Here is a 17,328-nt window from a genome sequence, read left to right on the forward strand (position 1 = left end):
AAGACATCCTGAGTGATCAAGTATAGGCTTTGAATGAAACTTTCCAGTGCTACTGTTTTTGCCATGTAATGTTATTAAAACAAAATCAGACTACTCCATAGTAGAATAGTTGACCTATTTACCTAGTCTGCTTGTGTTCAATGTGAGAGAAATATTCATCTTGAGGCCCATTCGAGTTGCGAGAGCCATAGGGAGGGAAACGTATTCTCACAAGCAGTCAATGCACAACAATTCTTAATGCAATCGTGGGAAAAACACTTTTGAAAGCAGTTTTGGCCTTTGTTAAAAAAAGAGGTTAAAAAAATAAACAAGTATGTGGATTAGAAATGGTGTAAAGAATAAAATGGACAGAACCCCCAATCTATCAGCAATATTAAAGCTTTCCGTTGCTTCCCCGTTAATTTCTCTACGTCTACAATTGCCCGCGTGGCTTAGTAACTGCAGTTTTTTAAAACTGAAGTTTCAAGCGTGGTTTAGGCGCAGCTGTTCAACGGAGCTCTTAAAGGGGCAATGGCATGCTTTGTAATATAAAACCCCAAAATTTGAATTTGAGTGAATAATTTTAAATAATTAATAATAACAATCAAGATGTGTCCAATAGGATAATAAGCCATTAAGGGTGACTCAGATTTGCCAACAATGCTCCTTACAGGACACATCACTGTGCTCTATGCTCCTCTGTAAACTGCTCATCTCTGTATACCTGTTGCAAGACCCACTGGTTGATGCTTGTTTATAAAACCCTCTTAGGCCTCACTCCCCCCTGCGATACAGTTGAAGTCGGAAGTTTACATGCACTTAGTTTGGAGTCATTAAAACATTTTTTTTTCAACCACTCCACAAATTTCTTGTTAACAAACTATAGTTTTGGCAAGTCGGTTAGGACATCTACTTTGTGCATGGCACAAGGAATTTCTCCAACAATTGTTTACAGACATATTATTTCACTTATAATTCACTGTATCACAATTCCAGTGCATCAGTAGTTTACATACACTAAGTTGACCGTGCCTTTAAATGATGTCATGGCTTTAGAAGCTTCTGATAGGCTAATTGACATAATTTGAGTCAATTGGAGGTGTAGATGTTGATGTATTTCAAGGCCTACCTTCAAACGCACTGCCTCTTTGCTTGACATCATTGGAAAATCAAAAGAAATCAGCCAAGACCTCAGGAAAAACAAATTGTAGACCTCCACAAGTCTGGTTCATCCTTGGGAGCAATTTCGAAACGCCTGAAGGTACCACGTTAATCTGTACAAACAATAGTACGCAAGAATAAACACCATGGGACCACGCAGCCATCATTCCGCTCAGGAAGGAGACGCTTTCTGTCTCCTAGAGATGAATGTACTTTGTTGTGAAAAGTGCAAATCAATCCCAGAACAGCAAAGGACCTTGTGAAGCACCATAATTCATTGTACATTGACCATTTTTTGTTGTTTTGGTTCTGTACTCTAGCACTTTGAGTTTGAAAGGATACAGTGAGGGTGAAGTGCAGTGTGTCAGCTTTAATTTGAGGGTATTTTCATACATATCAGATGAACAGTTTAGAAATTATGGAAGCTTTTGTACATAGTCCCCCCCCCATTTTCGGGCATCAAAAAACATTGGACAGTTTAACATAATGTAGAATAAAATAATCATTGTTAATATACTGCTCAAAAAAATAAAGGGAACACTTAAACAACACATCCTAGATCTGAATGAAAGAAATAATCTTATTAAATACTTTTTTCTTTACATAGTTGAATGTGCTGACAACAAAATCACACAAAAATAATCAATGGAAATCCAATTTATCAACCCATGGAGGTCTGGATTTGGAGTCACACTCAAAATTAAAGTGGAAAACCACACTACAGGCTGATCCAACTTTGATGTAATGTCCTTAAAACAAGTCAAAATGAGGCTCAGTAGTGTGTGTGGCCTCCACGTGCCTGTATGACCTCCCTACAACGCCTGGGCATGCTCCTGATGAGGTGGCGGATGGTCTCCTGAGGGATCTCCTCCCAGACCTGGACTAAAGCATCCGCCAACTCCTGGACAGTCTGTGGTGCAACGTGGCGTTGGTGGATGGAGCGAGACATGATGTCCCAGATGTGCTCAATTGGATTCAGGTCTGGGGAACGGGCTGGCCAGTCCATAGCATCAATGCCTTCCTCTTGCATGAACTGCTGACACACTCCAGCCACATGAGGTCTTGCATTGTCTTGCATTAGGTGGAACCCAGGGCCAACCGCACCAGCATATGGTCTCACAAGGGGTCTGAGGATCTCATCTCGGTACCTAATGGCAGTCAGGCTACCTCTGGCGAGCACATGGAGGGCTGTGCGGCCCCCCCCCAAAGAAATGCCACCCCACACCATGACTGACCCACCGCCAAACCGGTCATGCTGGAGGATGTTGCAGGCAGCAGAACGTTCTCCACGGCGTCTCCAGACTCTGTCACGTCTGTCACGTGCTCAGTGTGAACCTGCTTTCATCTGTGAAGAGCACAGGGCGCCAGTGGAGAATTTGCCAATCTTGGTGTTCTCTGGGAAATGCCAAACGTCCTGCACGGTGTTGGGCTGTAAGCACAACCCCCACCTGTGGACGTCGGGCCCTCATGGAGTCTGTTTCTGACCGTTTGAGCAGACACATGCACATTTGTGGCCTGCTGGAGGTCATTTTTCAGGTCTCTGGCAGTGCTTCTCCTGCTCCTCCTTGCACAAAGGCGGAGTTAGCGGTCCTGCTGCTGGGTTGTTGCCCTCCTACGGCCTCCTCCACGTCTCCTAGTGTACTGGCCTGTCTCCTGGTAGCGCTTCCATGCTCTGGACACTACGCTGACAGACACAGCAAAACTTCTTGCCACAGCTCGCATTGATGTGCCATCCTGGATGAGCTGCACTACCTGAGCCACTTGTGTGGGTTGTAGACTCCGTCTCATGCTACCACTAGAGTGAAAGCACCGCCAGCATTCAAAAGTGACCAAAACATCAGCCAGGAAGCATAGGAACGGAGAAGTGGTCTGTGGTCCCCACCTGCCGAACCACTGCTTTATTGGGGGTGTCTTGCTAATTGCCTATAATTTCCACCTGTTGTCTATTCCATTTGCACAACAGCATGTGACATTTGTCAATCAGTGTTGCTTCCTAAGAGGACAGTTTGATTTCACAGAAGTGTGATAGACTTGGAGTTACATTGTGTTGTTTAAGTGTTCCCTTTATTTTTTTGAGCAGTGTATTTGGTCGCATATTCTTTGCATGCAATGACTGCTTGAAATCTGCGATGCATCGACATCACCAAATGCTGGGTATCTTCCCTGGTGATGCTCTCCCAGGCCTGTACTGCAGCCATCTTCAGTTCCTACTTGTTTCGGGGACTTAGTGCCTTCAGTCTCCTCTTCAGCATGTAAAATGCATGTTCAATTGGATTCAAATCCGGTGATTGACTCGGCCAGTGAGAGATTTTCCACTTTTTGGCCATTAAAAACGCCTTCGTTGCTCTAGCGGTATGTTTAGGGTCATTGGACGGCACTTCATTATGCAGCAAGACAATGAGTTTGGAGGCATTTGGTTTTATCTGAGCAGATAAAATATTTCTGAAGACTTCAGAATTCATTGTTCTACTTCTGTCTGCAGTCACATCATCGATGAAGACAAGTAAGCCTGTTCCACTGTCAGCCATACAGGCCCAAGCCATAACACCCCCTCCACCATGTTTCACGGATGAGGTGGTATGCTTTGGATCATGGGCATGTCTTTTTTTTCTCCACACTTTCCTCTTTCCATCATTCTGGTACATGTTAATCTTTGTCTCATCTGTCCATGATACTTTTCCAGAACTCTTGGGGCTCTTTTTAGGTGCTTTTTAGTGAATTGTAATCTCGCCTTTCTGATCAGGCTTATCAGTGTTTGCATCTTGTAGTGTACCCTCTGTAGTCCTGCTGGTGTAGTCTTCTACCTATGGTTGACTGACACATCTACACCGGCATCCAGGAGAGTGTTTTTAATCTGTTGGGCTGTTGTCGGGGGATTTCTTCACCATAGAGTATTCTCCGGTCATCCACTACAGTGGTCTTTTGGGTCTTTTGACATAATTGAGTTTACCGTTTTTTTTTCTTCCTGTTAACGATGACTCAAACTGTTGACTTGGGCATGCCCAGGGTTTTTGCAATGTTCCTGATTGATTGATTTTAATTTCTGAGCCTTATAATGGCCAGCTTCATTTGCATCGACACTGTTGTCTTCATGTTGTCACACCCCAACAGCAAAGTCTAGAATCAATACTATTCATCAACAGCTCTCCTGCATTCACTAACGACACAAATGAATACACCTGCCTAACGACACATCTGTGAAGCCAATTCAACAAATACTTGTAGTACCTTAAAATGGGGGGACCATGTACAAAAGGTGCTGTCATTTCTAAACGGTTCATCCGTTATGTATGAAAATACCCTCAAATTAAAGCTGACAGTCTGCACTTCACCCTCATTGTCATTATATTCTTTCAAACTCAGTGCTAGAGTACAGAACCAAAATATCAAAAACAAATTGTCACTGTCCAATGAATTATGGTGCTCACTGTATATCCACAGTAAAATGAGTCCTATATCAACATAACCTGAAAGGCTGCTCAGCAAGGAAGAAGCCACTGCTCCAAAACCGCCATAAAAAAGCCAGACTACGGTTTGCAACTGCACATGGGATAAAGATTGTACTTTTTGGCGAAATGTCCTCTGGTCTGATGAAACAAAAATAGAACTGTTTGGAGGAAAGAGGGGGAGGCTTGCAAGCCGAAGAACCCCATCCCAACCGTGAAGCACGGGGTGGCAGCATCATGTTGTGGGGGTGCTTTGTTGCAGGAGAGACTGGTGCACTTCACAAAATAGATGGCTCATGAGGGAGAAAAATTATGTGGATATATTGAAGCAACATCACAAGACATCAGTCAGGAAGTTAAAGCTTGGTCGCAAATGGGTCTTCCAAATGGACAATGACCCCAAGCATACTTCCAAAGTTGTGGCAAATGGCTTAAGGACAACCAAGTCAAGGTATTGGAGTGGCCATCACAAAGCCCTCAATCCCATATAATTTTTTGTTGTTGGCAGAACTGAAAAAGCATGTGCGAGCAAGGAGACCTACAAACCTGACTCAGTTACACCAGCTCTGTCAGGAGGAATGGGCCAAAATTCACCCAACCTCATGTGGGAAGCTTGTGGAAGGCTACCTGAAAAGTTTGAGCAAGTTAAACAATTTAAAGGCAATGCTACCAAATACTAATTGAGTGCATGTTATCTTCTGACCCACTGGGAATGTGATGAAAAAAAAAAGCTGAAATAAATCATTCTCTCTTCTATTATTCTGACATTTCACATTCTTAAAATAGAGTGGTGATCCTTTCTGACCTAAGACAGGGAATTTTAACTAGGATTAAATGTCAGCAATTGTGAAACTGAGTTTAAATGTGTATGTTAATTTCCGACTTCAATTGTATCTACTGCAGCCGTCATCCTCCACATTCAACACCCATTCTGCCGGTCACATTCTGTTAAAGGTCCCGAAAGCACACACATCCCTGGGTCGCTCATCTTTTCAGTTCGCTGCAGCTAGCAACTGGAACGTGCTGCAACAAACACTCAAACTGGACAGTTTTATCTCAATCTCTTCATTCAAAGACTCATTCATAGACACTCTTACTGACAGTTGTGGCTGCTTTGCGTGATGTATTGTTGTCTCTACCTTCTTGCCCTTTGTGCTGTTGTCTGTGCCCAGTAACGTTTGTAGCATGTTTTGTGTTGCTACAATGTTGTGTTGCTTCTAGGCTGTGTTGTCTTAGGTCTCTCTTTATGTAGTGTTGTAGTGTCTCTTGTCGGGATGTGTGTTTTGTCCTATATATTTATTTTCCCAGGGTCCTGGACTCCCTAAGCAAAGGGACTGGAATTGGTCAAACTCGTATTTTAATTGGATAGTTTGGGTTTTTTTCAAAAAAAATTATTTTTAATTTGTCTGCATCATGCATGAAGGAAGTTGGAGGTAGTTTTGCGAGTCTACAGGACTTTGTCATTGCGCTAACGCTAGTTAGGGAACATTGCTCGTGGAAGGAAGTTGCTATTTCTTTTTTCAGCACTGAGAAAATGTCAGGTCTGCTGAGCGTAAACTTGAACGTTGTGAATGATGTGCAACTTCCGTTGCGGGTTTACTGTGAACACTGACATGCTGACCACAACGCCTGCATTGCGTGCTCGAGCATTGCAAAATAAATGTACATATGCATGTTAATTTTATCCATTTAATAATTTAATCAAAAGTTCTTATGCGCATCATGTATAGCCAGGCGTTAAAATAGACATTGGTTCTATTTTGGCGCTTGACGTGCTGCTAGTCCCACCTTTTACATCTCCTCATTTAGTTTTTTAGGAGCATTTACTCACGTGGGTGATTGAAAGCTGAACTGAGGTCCACACTCCAGTCCAGTTGGTGATGATAATGCACCTTAAAGTTGGTTGCCAACCGTCATATAAAGTCCATGGAAAAAGACGGAAGGAGGAGAGATTAGTAGAAACTAACTAGGTTTCCCCTTTTATCTGTGTATTAATTGTCAGAGCAAAACACGAATTTGTGTGACTCAAAATGGGTCAAAAGTCTACAACATTTACATTTTAGTCATTTAGCAGACACTCTTATCCAGAGCGACTTACAGTAGTGAATGCATACATTTTTTTTTTCTCGTACTGGTCCCCCGTGGGAATCGAACCCACAACCCTGGCGTTGCAAACAACATGCTCTACCAACTGAGCCACACGGGACCTACAAAGATCTATAATAAAGGCGTTGTGCATTTCAGTTAAAATAACAACTCCATGTTTATATCCCAGGACAAATTAGCTAGCAACAAACAGCAAGCTAGCTAAATGTCCTTGAAAGTTTTTGTATTTCGACCTGTCCCCAAATGTAATGTTTTTTGATATTTCAACCAGCGTGTCCTAATCGCGTCCGGTGTGGATGGACAAAATCAGCATGCGGACGCATTCACGTGCCTGGTTTTGTCAGCATGTGAGGCTGTACCTGCTTTAAGTTAGTTTTAAGTGGCCAAGTAGGCAACTGTGGCTATTTGATCATAATGTAGGCCTACCAGAGTGGTCAACCATTAAAAACTATTTGAGTAAATCCATCCTATAACATTTTAACATGGAAAATAGCTGTTCTATTATTCAAAATTGAGTCAACTTTGAGAACATTGTCCAAGAGTTCATCCGACTTTACTAGAGATCTGTCTAGCTTTATCTCTTATGATTGCAACCATGTTCAGTATGTTTAAATGTGAATAATATATTGTGTGTTTATGTTCATACTTGTTTTCTCATACACACAGACTTCTGTGCATTGACACCACATCTACTTTAGAGATCTTTCATTTAGACCCCCGGCCTGCATTGACCCTAACATTCCCCCTCTCCTCCCTCGCTAGTCCAGTCCTCACCATCTCAGGCGCTGGCTCACAGATAGAAGTGTGAAGATTGACGAAGATCAGCACAAGACTGGTTGTTTGGCCCTGCCTGCCGAGTCGTTCATCACCCCCCCCCCCACCCAGTCTTCAGTGGGGATCTCAGAATAGGCCCATTGCCATTCTCCTCCACAGATTGGCTAGCCCTCTAGTCAAGTTCTCTCAAGTTGCCTCCCAGATAACTGAAGTATCTTTCAAGACATGTGTTAATCTAACTTTCCCATTCATTCTAATTACCTCAGTGTCCACCCAGTCTTAAGATAACAACATTGAGACAAGAAACGTCAGCAAGTTAACTAGCATGCAATGAGAAGATAAGAGTCGTGTAAATTAACCTCCTTCCCCATGCTTCAGAGTACTGTCCTATCAACGTGTGTGTGCTGAGGCTTTTAGAAAGCCAGCGAGGAGGAGACGGCAGCCTAGAGAGCTTGCTAGAGTAACACAAAAGAAAGGGCCCACATCCAGTCAGAACAACCACTTCAGAAAGTCAAGGAGCAGCAAATAACACAGAAGTAAAGCATTGGAATAGATTAGGAAATGTCAGATGATAAGCTTCACTCTAAGAATGTGATCTGGCTGAAAATTACTTTTTTAAAGAATAACCGACAACGACAGATTATTTTACCAACGTTTTATCTTAGCGCAACTAGCCTACAGCTGAACATTTTGGTTTTCTGTAGGCCTGTAAGAGACCATTTCCGTAGTGCCTAGCCTATTGGTTGTAAAGCACAACAACCACACAGTTAATTGGTCTCCATACTACACCCCGAGCATTGAGTCAGCTGTGTGAATGTTGAGTTCCATGCTGCTACAGTACCCAAGATATATGTCAGAGACACAGTCACATCCCCCAGGGTGACGTGGAGATGGTGTGTGACTCTGTTTGCCCTCCATGCGACGTCTGGCTCAGGTTCCCATGCATAACTAAACCAGTGTTTTGTTCTCAACAGAGACATCTGATTGGCCCACTGGCTAGGGTACCAGGGCACAGGCCCCGGGGGAATCCTACACTGTCAGGTGGCGTTCCTCGCCGCCGCTGCTGCTCCTCTCCTCTTTTCCTTCTCCCACTACACCCTCTTTATTATGAATCATCTTCGTATTCACTCTCATTTAAGCGCTCGAAGCAACGGCATCTTTCTTGGGAATTTGAAGAGCTCCTTGTTTGGCTTGTTTTCAGTCTAGATTAGAACATGAGCGGAGTAGAGATGCTGAGTAAGGGTTGACGGGTTCACATACCAGTACTCTTTAGAGAAGGTATTTAGACCATGATTTATCGTCACTTACTTGAAGGCCCAGTGCAGTCAAAATTATTTTATATCATATTGTGCAACAGCTGATAAAACGAACACTGTAAAAGTGATCAGTGTTCTTTCCTGTTACTTGCTGGTTGAAAATATTATCAGCAGGTTTGCATGGACGGGAATTTTGGCTTTCTGTTGTGATACACCGAAAGCGTTCCAGGTTGGATAAATTAAATATTAAAGGGGACTATGAAAATTTACCATCACTCTGCATTCTTTGTCTCCCTCTCCTTCAGATCACTTGATTATATTGACCTGGTGATTTAGAAAGCTGAACTCACCCCCAGCTCACAGGAACCTACTAATCCCACACTGGCTAACACAGCAGGGTCAGTGCCAGCCAGAGGGAGAGAAAGAGGTGTCACCCTCTGGTATCCTCTCGCTAGGGGTTGAGCGCATAATTGACAGTCAACAGCCCAGAGCTGCCAGTCTGCTGCCTGGAACTGGGGACTGGGGCTGTGACATGGACCCAACTGAGACTCTGCAGTCTCTCAGCTGAGACTGCAGCTCTGTGTCAACACCATCACCATCCACTCACTGGCACAGCACTGCTGTGATGTGAGTCTCAGGCGAAGCAGGGGGAGAGAAGGGGAGGAGAGGGCAGAAGGGAGACAAGTGGTTGTCACTGTCCCTAATGGGACTGAGCCAAGGGAGACAGAGTGCAACCACTCCGGCCTGGTTGTCATGGAGACTTGTGGCATGTGGATTTAACTTGGAGATGCGAACACAGTCTGACCCCCCAAATCTATGCATAGTCACTTTTCCCCTACCACCTACATGTACTAATTACCCCGACTAACCCGTACCCCCTGTATATAGCCTTGTTATTTTGTTACTTTTTATTTTTTTACTTTTAATTTATTTGGTAAATATTTTTTTTTACTTGAACTGCGTTGTTGGTTAAGAGCTTGTAACTAAGAATTTCACGGTAATGTCTACACCTGTTGTATTTGGCACATGTGACCAATAAATTTTGATTTGACATACACTACCGGTCAAAAGTTTTGTAAAACCTACTCATTCAAGGGTTTTTCTTTATTTGTGCTATTTTCTACGTTGTAGAATAGTAGTGAAGACATCACAAATATGAAATAACACATATGGAATCATGTAGTAACCAAAAAAGTGTTAAACAAATCAAAATATATTTTATATTTGAGGTTCTTTAAATAGCCACCCTTTGCCTTGATGACAGCTTTGCACACTCTTGGCATTCTCTCAACAAGCTTCATGAGCTAGTCACCTGGAATACATTTCAATTAACAGGTGTGCCTTGATAAAAGTTAATTGGTGGAATTTCTTTCCTTAATGCGTTTGAACCAATCAGTTGTATTGTGACGACAAGGTAGGGTTGGTATACAGAAGATAGCCCTATTTGCTAAAAGACCAAGTCCATATTATGGCAAGAACAGCTCAAATAAGCGAAGAGAAACGACAGTCCATTACTTTACGACATGAAGGTTAGTCAATGCGGAAAATTTCATTAACTTTGAAAGTTTCTTCAAGTGCAGTTGCAAAAACCAAGTGCTATGATGAAACTGGCTCTCATGAGGACCGCCACAGGAATGGAAGACCGAGTTACCTCTGCTGCAGGGGATACGTTCAGTAGAGTTACCAGCCTCAGAAATTGCAGCCCAAATAAATGCTTCAGAGTTCAAGTAACAGATGCATCTCAACATCAACTGTTCAGAGGAGACTGTGTGAATCAGGCCTTCATGGTTGAATTGCTGCAAAGAAACCACTACTGAAGGACACCAATAATAAGAGACTTCCTTGGGCCAAGAAACACGAGCAATGGACATTAGACTAGTGGAAATCTTTGCTTTGGTCTGGAGTCCAAATTGGAGATTTTTGGTTCCAACCACTGTGTCTTTGAGAGACGCGATATGGGTGAACGTTTGATCTCTGCATGTGTATTTCCCACCGTAAAGCATGGAAGAGGAGGTGTTATGGTGTGGGGGGTGTTTTGCTGGTGACACTGTCGTGATTTATTTAGAATTCAAGGCACACTTAACCAGCATGGCTACCACAGCATTCTGCAGCGATACGCCATCCCATCTGGTTTGGACTTAGTGGGACTCATTTTGTTTTTCAACAAGACAATGACCCAACACACCTCCGGGATGTGTAAGGGCTATTTTACTAAGAAGGAGAGGGATTGAGTGCATCAGATGACCTGGCCTCCACAATCACCTGACCTCAACCAAATTATGATGGTTTGGGATGAGTCGGACCGCAGAGTGAAGAAAAAGCATCCAACAAGTGCTCAGCATATTTGGGAACTCCTTCAAGACTGTTGGAAAAGCATTCCAGGTGAAGCTGGTTGAGAGAATGCCAAAAGTGTGCAAAGCTGTCCTCAAGGCAAAGGGTGGCAATTTGAAGAATTCCAAATATTAAATATATTTTGATTTGTTTTACACTTTTTTGCTTACTACATGATTCCATGTGTGCTCATAGTTTTAATGTCTTCATTATTGTACAATGTAGAAAATAGTAAAAATTAAGAAAAACCTTTGAAAGAGGTTAGTGTGTGTACTTTTGACCGGTAGTGTGTGTACGCTCGCGCGCACACACACACACACAATCAGATGTTTCCCGTGAGTAATTATCTCTCTCCTCCTTCCCCGCCTCTCTCCCCCTCTACAGAAGCACGACCAGGGTCATGTCTTACTGGATGTAGTGTTTAAACACCTGGAGCTGACAGAAAGGGACTACTTCGGCCTGCATCTGGCCGACGACTCCTCAGATAGCCCGGTAGGTGCCAAGGTCAGACTCTTAGTGTTGACTGAAGTTGTTTCATCAATCACTCTCATTACTTATGGTCTCCAGCAAGTCTACTAGTGTAACAGTCATGGGTAAATGTCTGTAGACTATTGTGTTGCTGTGAGAAATGGACATGGACAGCTAAGATGGGGAGGGTTGGAGTGAGTCAATTATGTTTCGAACCAATTCTTCTACATACAGTGCCTTTGGAAAGTATTCAGACCCCCTTGAATTTTCCACATTTTAAGTTATAGCCTTATTCTAAATAATTTTTTTTTCCCCCTCATCAATCAACACACAATACCCCATAATGACAAAGCAAAAACAGTTTTTTAGAAATGTTTGCTAATTTATAAAAATATATATTATATTTCCATAAGTATTAGGACCCTTTGCTCAGTATTTTGTTGAAGCACCTCTGGCAGCGATTACAGCCTAGAGTCTTCTTGGGTATGATGCTACAAGCTCGGCACACTTATATTTGGAGAGTTTCTCCCATTTCTTCTTTGCAGATCCTCTCAAGCCCTGTCAGGTTGTATGGGGAGCGTTGCTACACAGCTATTTTCGGGTCTCTCCAGAGATATTCGATCGGGTTCGGGCTCTTGGTGGGCCACTCAAGAACATTCAGAGACTTGTCCCGAAGCCACTCCTGCGTTGTTCTGGCAGTGTGCTTAGGGTTGTTGTCCAGTTGGAAGTTGAATCTTTGCCCCAGTCTGAGGTCTTGAGCGCTATGGAGCAGGTTTTCATCAAGGACCTCTCTGTACTTTGCTTACATATGGACAATTTCTTCGACCTCATGGCTTGGTTTTTGCTCAGACAAGCACTTTCAATGGTGGGACCTTATATAGACAGGTGTGTGTGCCTTTCCAAATCATGTCCAATCAATTGAATTTACCACAGGTGGACTCCAATCAAGTTGTTGATCATCCTTGATGTTTCTATGGAAACAGGATGCACCTGAGCTCAATTTCGAGTCTCATAAAAACCAGGTCACTTTGTCATTATGGGGAATTCTATGTAGATTGAGGATTTTCTTTATTTAATTTTTTTTGAATAAGACTAATGTAACAAAAGGGGTCTGAATAATTTCTGAAGGCAATATAATTCAATCTACAATCCATCTGTTAGCCTAAATCGTGGTGGAAGCCTGTATGTTAACAGGACACATTGCATGCCACTACACCACAGCTTGCTGCTCAATGACCCACACTGATGCAGTGTTAAGATCAACACGTGTTGTTGACACAGTCCTCATCACCCCTCCATAAGTGCTGTGTACTGTCACTACTGTGTGGTCAATTTGTACATAGCTAGTATCTAGCTACAGATCAACACGACCCTGCTTGCATTTACCTTATGGAAAACAGAGGTGGGATGAGGTAAAGTGAGAGGTGGAGGGGGCCGACTAGTGAATAATTGAGAGTGAGCAGGGTTGCTGAGGAACTTGTCTGAGTTTCTCCTCATCTATATTTTACAGAGGTGGCTGGATCCAAACAAACCCATAAGGAAGCAGTTAAAAAGTAGGTGAACATTCAATCTACTGCTCAGAAATTTATGGATTAACAGGGAAGTGGTTGTTTTAAAGTGGAAATACAATAATCTGTCTCATTGTACATTTACAGGGGGATCGCCTTATAATCTGAGCTTCAGAGTGAAGTTCTTTGTGACAGACCCAAATAAACTTCAGGAAGAGTATACTAGGTAAGGATACTAATAAAGAGTACACTAGATAAGGACAACCTGCCATGTCATGCCCATATATGGAGACTAATTGCATAGGGTAACTGTTAAACTACAGGCCAGTATTACACTAACCAAAGCCCTAAACCGCTAATCGTACTAATGGGGATGAATAGATTAAACTTGTTAGGAATAGGTCCAGCACGGTTTTAGAGCTCGCTACCAGTTAAAGACTAGAATCAACATGGTACATAGATTAGCCAAAAAAATGACACATTGCACTGCTGGAAGCCTTGAACACAGCTAGTCATAAACAGAGTAGCATGCCATGGAGGCTCCTTGCCTCTATTGCTGGGGATTCCATTCATGGTCAATAGAAACAGAGTTACAGTCTGGATACTCCAGTGTTGTTTAATCAATTTATGCTCTCAAGCATTTCCTTGCTCAACCAGCCTTATCAAGTGAGTGTACCACTTTGTATATCTAAGATACAGAGAGGCATGGATCTGTTCTGGATGTGCACTATTGATTCCAGACATCACACAACAATGCTGTTGAGCACTCACACTATGATGAGATGAATTCAGTATTAGTTACTCACAACACAGTCTACAAGTTAAGTCATAGAAATGTAGCCTAAGCAATAAGCATCAGAGAAGCTCCATGTGAGTGGGTCCTGTCCAGTCGCACTATTCTACTGTAATTGGATTGTGGATTGTCCAAATGTGTTCTATGGCCCATAATCATAGAGACATCTTTATCATGTTGTTGGTGTAACTGCTCTCCTTATTCCACTAGGTACCAGTATTTCCTCCAGCTCAAACAGGACATCCTGACAGGAAGGTGAGTTGGCTGTCCTTATTTACACTGGTTCAGCAGCACGCTCGCACACTGCTCTAGTGACCTTACAGATTCTACCTGCCCAGCACTTTGACACACTACTCTAATAGTAGCTGCCATTTATAAAAGCTTTGTTTTTCCTATTGATCCAAATGAATCAATGTCATGACTTGTGTGTTTGATTTGTGGCCCACAGACTGCCCTGCCCACACAACACTGCCGCGCTCCTGGCGTCCTACTCTGTTCAATGTAAGTTCCAATCCCCAGGCGTGCTTCCAGAGATGCACACGATAAACATAAATAGGGATATGTAGCTACTGGTAGGTAGTTTACCCATTTGATCTCTGTTGTGTTATATGAGGCTGCACAGTGTTTGGCCACTAAGTAACTCAAATGCTTTTAGTGTGAGAGGACTAGGAAGATGTGTGTTGAAAGCTTTTAGCTGAGAGTCAGTGTACTCAGCAGGACTTTCCGATAGTCACTTGTTGTGTGCCAACTTGCATAACGTTTTACGGCGTCAAATGTATTTAATTATCTCGCCTAGGGCTGTGGCGGTCATGAAATTTCGTCAGCCGGTGATTGTCAAGAAAATAACTGTCGATCTCACGGTAATTGACCGTTAATTAACCTAAATACATTTAGCATCTCCTGGCTTCCCCACACAGCCTACGAGCCAAGAAGTCTAATAAATCCATGTAACATAGCCTACACCTTCACAATAAATCCAATATTTATTTTACACGGGTCTAAAGAAACATGATATGAAAAACATTCTGAAGAAAAGAATAGCATACCACAAATGGCTGTGGGCTACACAAGTTCATTTAGCAGACTAGATTTGCTTATAATTCCGTGGCATTATTTTATATTATTTTATAGTATGAAGAATGCAATTCCACAAAGCTGAATAAAATATAAATATTTGCTCAATTATTTGAGGGAGTGTGCACATGCGGCTTCTTTGTTGAGCGGTTAACAAAGAAATGGTTACTCCTATATGCTTTGTTTAGAGTTTATGTACCTTTAGTAGTTCTACAAACGTTGTGCTGTATGTTTTAGATTTTTAATACATTGTAAGGCTGCATGATGAGAATCTAATGATTTGAAAAAAGTAGCTTGAAAGGCAGAGCTCTGCTTAGTTTTTTTGCGCAGGCTGTTGTCTCAAATCAAATGCTATTGGTCACATACACACATTTGCGTGTTTAGAGAAATGCTTGTGTTCCTATCTCCAACAGTGCAGTAGTATCTAATAATTCAATACAGACACACATCTCAAAGTAAAAGAATGGAATTAAGAAATATATAAATATTACATTGAGCAATGTCGGAGTGGCATTGACTAAAATAGAGTAGAATAGAATACATATGAGATGAGTAAAGCAGTATGTAAACATTATTAAAGTGATTCGGGTTCCATTTATTAAAGTGGCCAGTGATTCCAAGCCTGTGTATATAGGGCAGCAGCCTCAAAATCAAATCAAATTTATTTTTATAGCCCTTCTTACATCAGCTGATATATCAAGGTGCTGTACAGAAACCCAGCCTAAAACCCCAAACAGCAAGCAATGCAGGTGTAGAAGCACGGTGGCTAGGAAAAACTCCCTAGAAAGGCCAAAACCTAGGAAGAAACCTGGAGAGGAACCAGGCTATGAGTGGAGGCCAAGTCCTCTTCTGGCTGTGCCGGGTGGAGATTATAACAGAACATGGCCAAGATGTTCATAAATCCCCAGCATGGTCAAATAATAATCACAGTAGTTGTCGAGGGTGCAACAAGTCAGCACCTGAGGAGTACATGTCAGTTGGCTTTTCATAGCCGATCATTGAGAGTATCTCTACCACTCCTGCTGTCTCTAGAGAGATGAAAACAGCAGGTCTGGGACAGGTAGCACGACTGCTGAATAAGTCAGGGTTCCATAGCCGCAGGCAGAACAGTTGATACTGGAGCAGCAGCACGGCCAGGTGGACTGGGGACAGCAAGGAGTCATCATGCCAGGTAGTCCTGAGGCATGGTGAGAGTGAGTGAGTACAAACTACTGCAGCATAATACTGGAGGCTGAGACAGGAAGGGTTAGGAGACACTGTGGCCCCATCCAATGATACCCCGGACAGGACCAAACAGGCAGGATATAACCCCACCCACTTTGCCAAAGCACAGCCCCCACACCACTAGAGGGATATCTTCAACCACCAACTTACCATCCTGAGACGAGGCCGAGTATAGCCCACAAAGACCCTGTCCGGTTTAGCGCCCCCCCTTGGAAGACTACGTCAGCGACTCAACCCACTCAAGTGACGCACCCCTCCTAGGGACGGCATGGAAGAGCACCAGTAAGCCAGTGACTCAGCCCCTGTAATAGGGTTAGAGGCAGAGAATCCCAGTGGAGAGAGGGGAACCGGCCAGAAAGAGACAGCAAGGGCGGTTCGTTGCTCCAGAGCCTTTCCGTTCACCTTCACACTCCTGGGCCAGACTACACATATGACCTACTGAAGAGATGAGTCTTCAGTAAAGACTTAAAGGTGCAGTGTTGCGTAACTGGGTGGAAGCTGGCTAGTGATGGCTATTTAACGGTCTGATGGCCTTGAGATAGATGTTTTTCAGTCTCTCGGTCCCAGCTTTGATGCACCTGTACTGACCTCTCCTTCTGGATGATAGCGGGGTGAACAGGCCGTGGCTGGGGTGGGTGATGTCCTTGATGATCTTTTTGGCCTTCCTGTGACATCGGGTGCTGTTGATGTCCCGGAGGGCAGGTAGTTTCCCCCTGGTGATGTGTTGGGCAGACGGCATCGCCCTTTGGAGAGCCCTGCGATTGAGGGCGGTGCAGTTGCTGTACCAGGCGGTGATACAGCCCAACAGGATGCTTTCAATTGTGAATCTGTAAAAGTTTGAGGGTTTTAGGTGGGACCAAAAATTCACAATTTGGCAAGCACTTGATAATGCCTCGAATTGCACTGCGGCATCTTCTTTGTGTCACTGCGACAACTGTCAAAAGACGTATCTGGTAAATTCATTCAGGCTATCTACTCCGATTTCAGAGCACTCCCGTCTGAGTGTGCCAGAGCACAGAATAACTGTTACATTTACGAACGCTCAACACCCGTTGAATATGGACGGTGTCAGTAAACGTTGGCAAAAAGCGTAATTACATTGCCAGCAGCACAGTTGCAGTCACCAACGCTCTGGATAACTTATACAGCCTAACCAGCTCTGCTAGGGTGAGTAAAATGGTCAGTGAGCTGTTCTCTCATTTGTGTCT

The 17,328-nt window shown here is 43.2% G+C and overlaps 1 protein-coding gene across 3 annotated transcripts in view; it reads left to right on the forward strand.

The window, feature by feature from the left end:
* The window catches only part of LOC106586301 (tyrosine-protein phosphatase non-receptor type 4), a 95,470-nt gene that overhangs the window by 30,089 nt on the left and 48,053 nt on the right, over nucleotides 1-17,328 (forward strand). For 2 of the 3 annotated variants that reach the window (XM_014173445.2, XM_045707341.1), the window contains exons 3-7: nucleotides 11,438-11,557; nucleotides 13,032-13,074; nucleotides 13,177-13,255; nucleotides 14,033-14,077; nucleotides 14,271-14,323. In XM_014173445.2, the coding sequence (XP_014028920.2) occupies nucleotides 11,438-11,557; nucleotides 13,032-13,074; nucleotides 13,177-13,255; nucleotides 14,033-14,077; nucleotides 14,271-14,323 (340 nt within the window). The remainder of the gene's footprint in view (nucleotides 1-11,437; nucleotides 11,558-13,031; nucleotides 13,075-13,176; nucleotides 13,256-14,032; nucleotides 14,078-14,270; nucleotides 14,324-17,328) is intronic. The other variant, XM_014173447.2, reaches the window with a different exon arrangement.

The sequence above is a fragment of the Salmo salar genome, chromosome ssa25, assembly GCF_905237065.1.
Source record: "Salmo salar chromosome ssa25, Ssal_v3.1, whole genome shotgun sequence".
Classification (NCBI taxonomy): domain Eukaryota; kingdom Metazoa; phylum Chordata; class Actinopteri; order Salmoniformes; family Salmonidae; genus Salmo; species Salmo salar.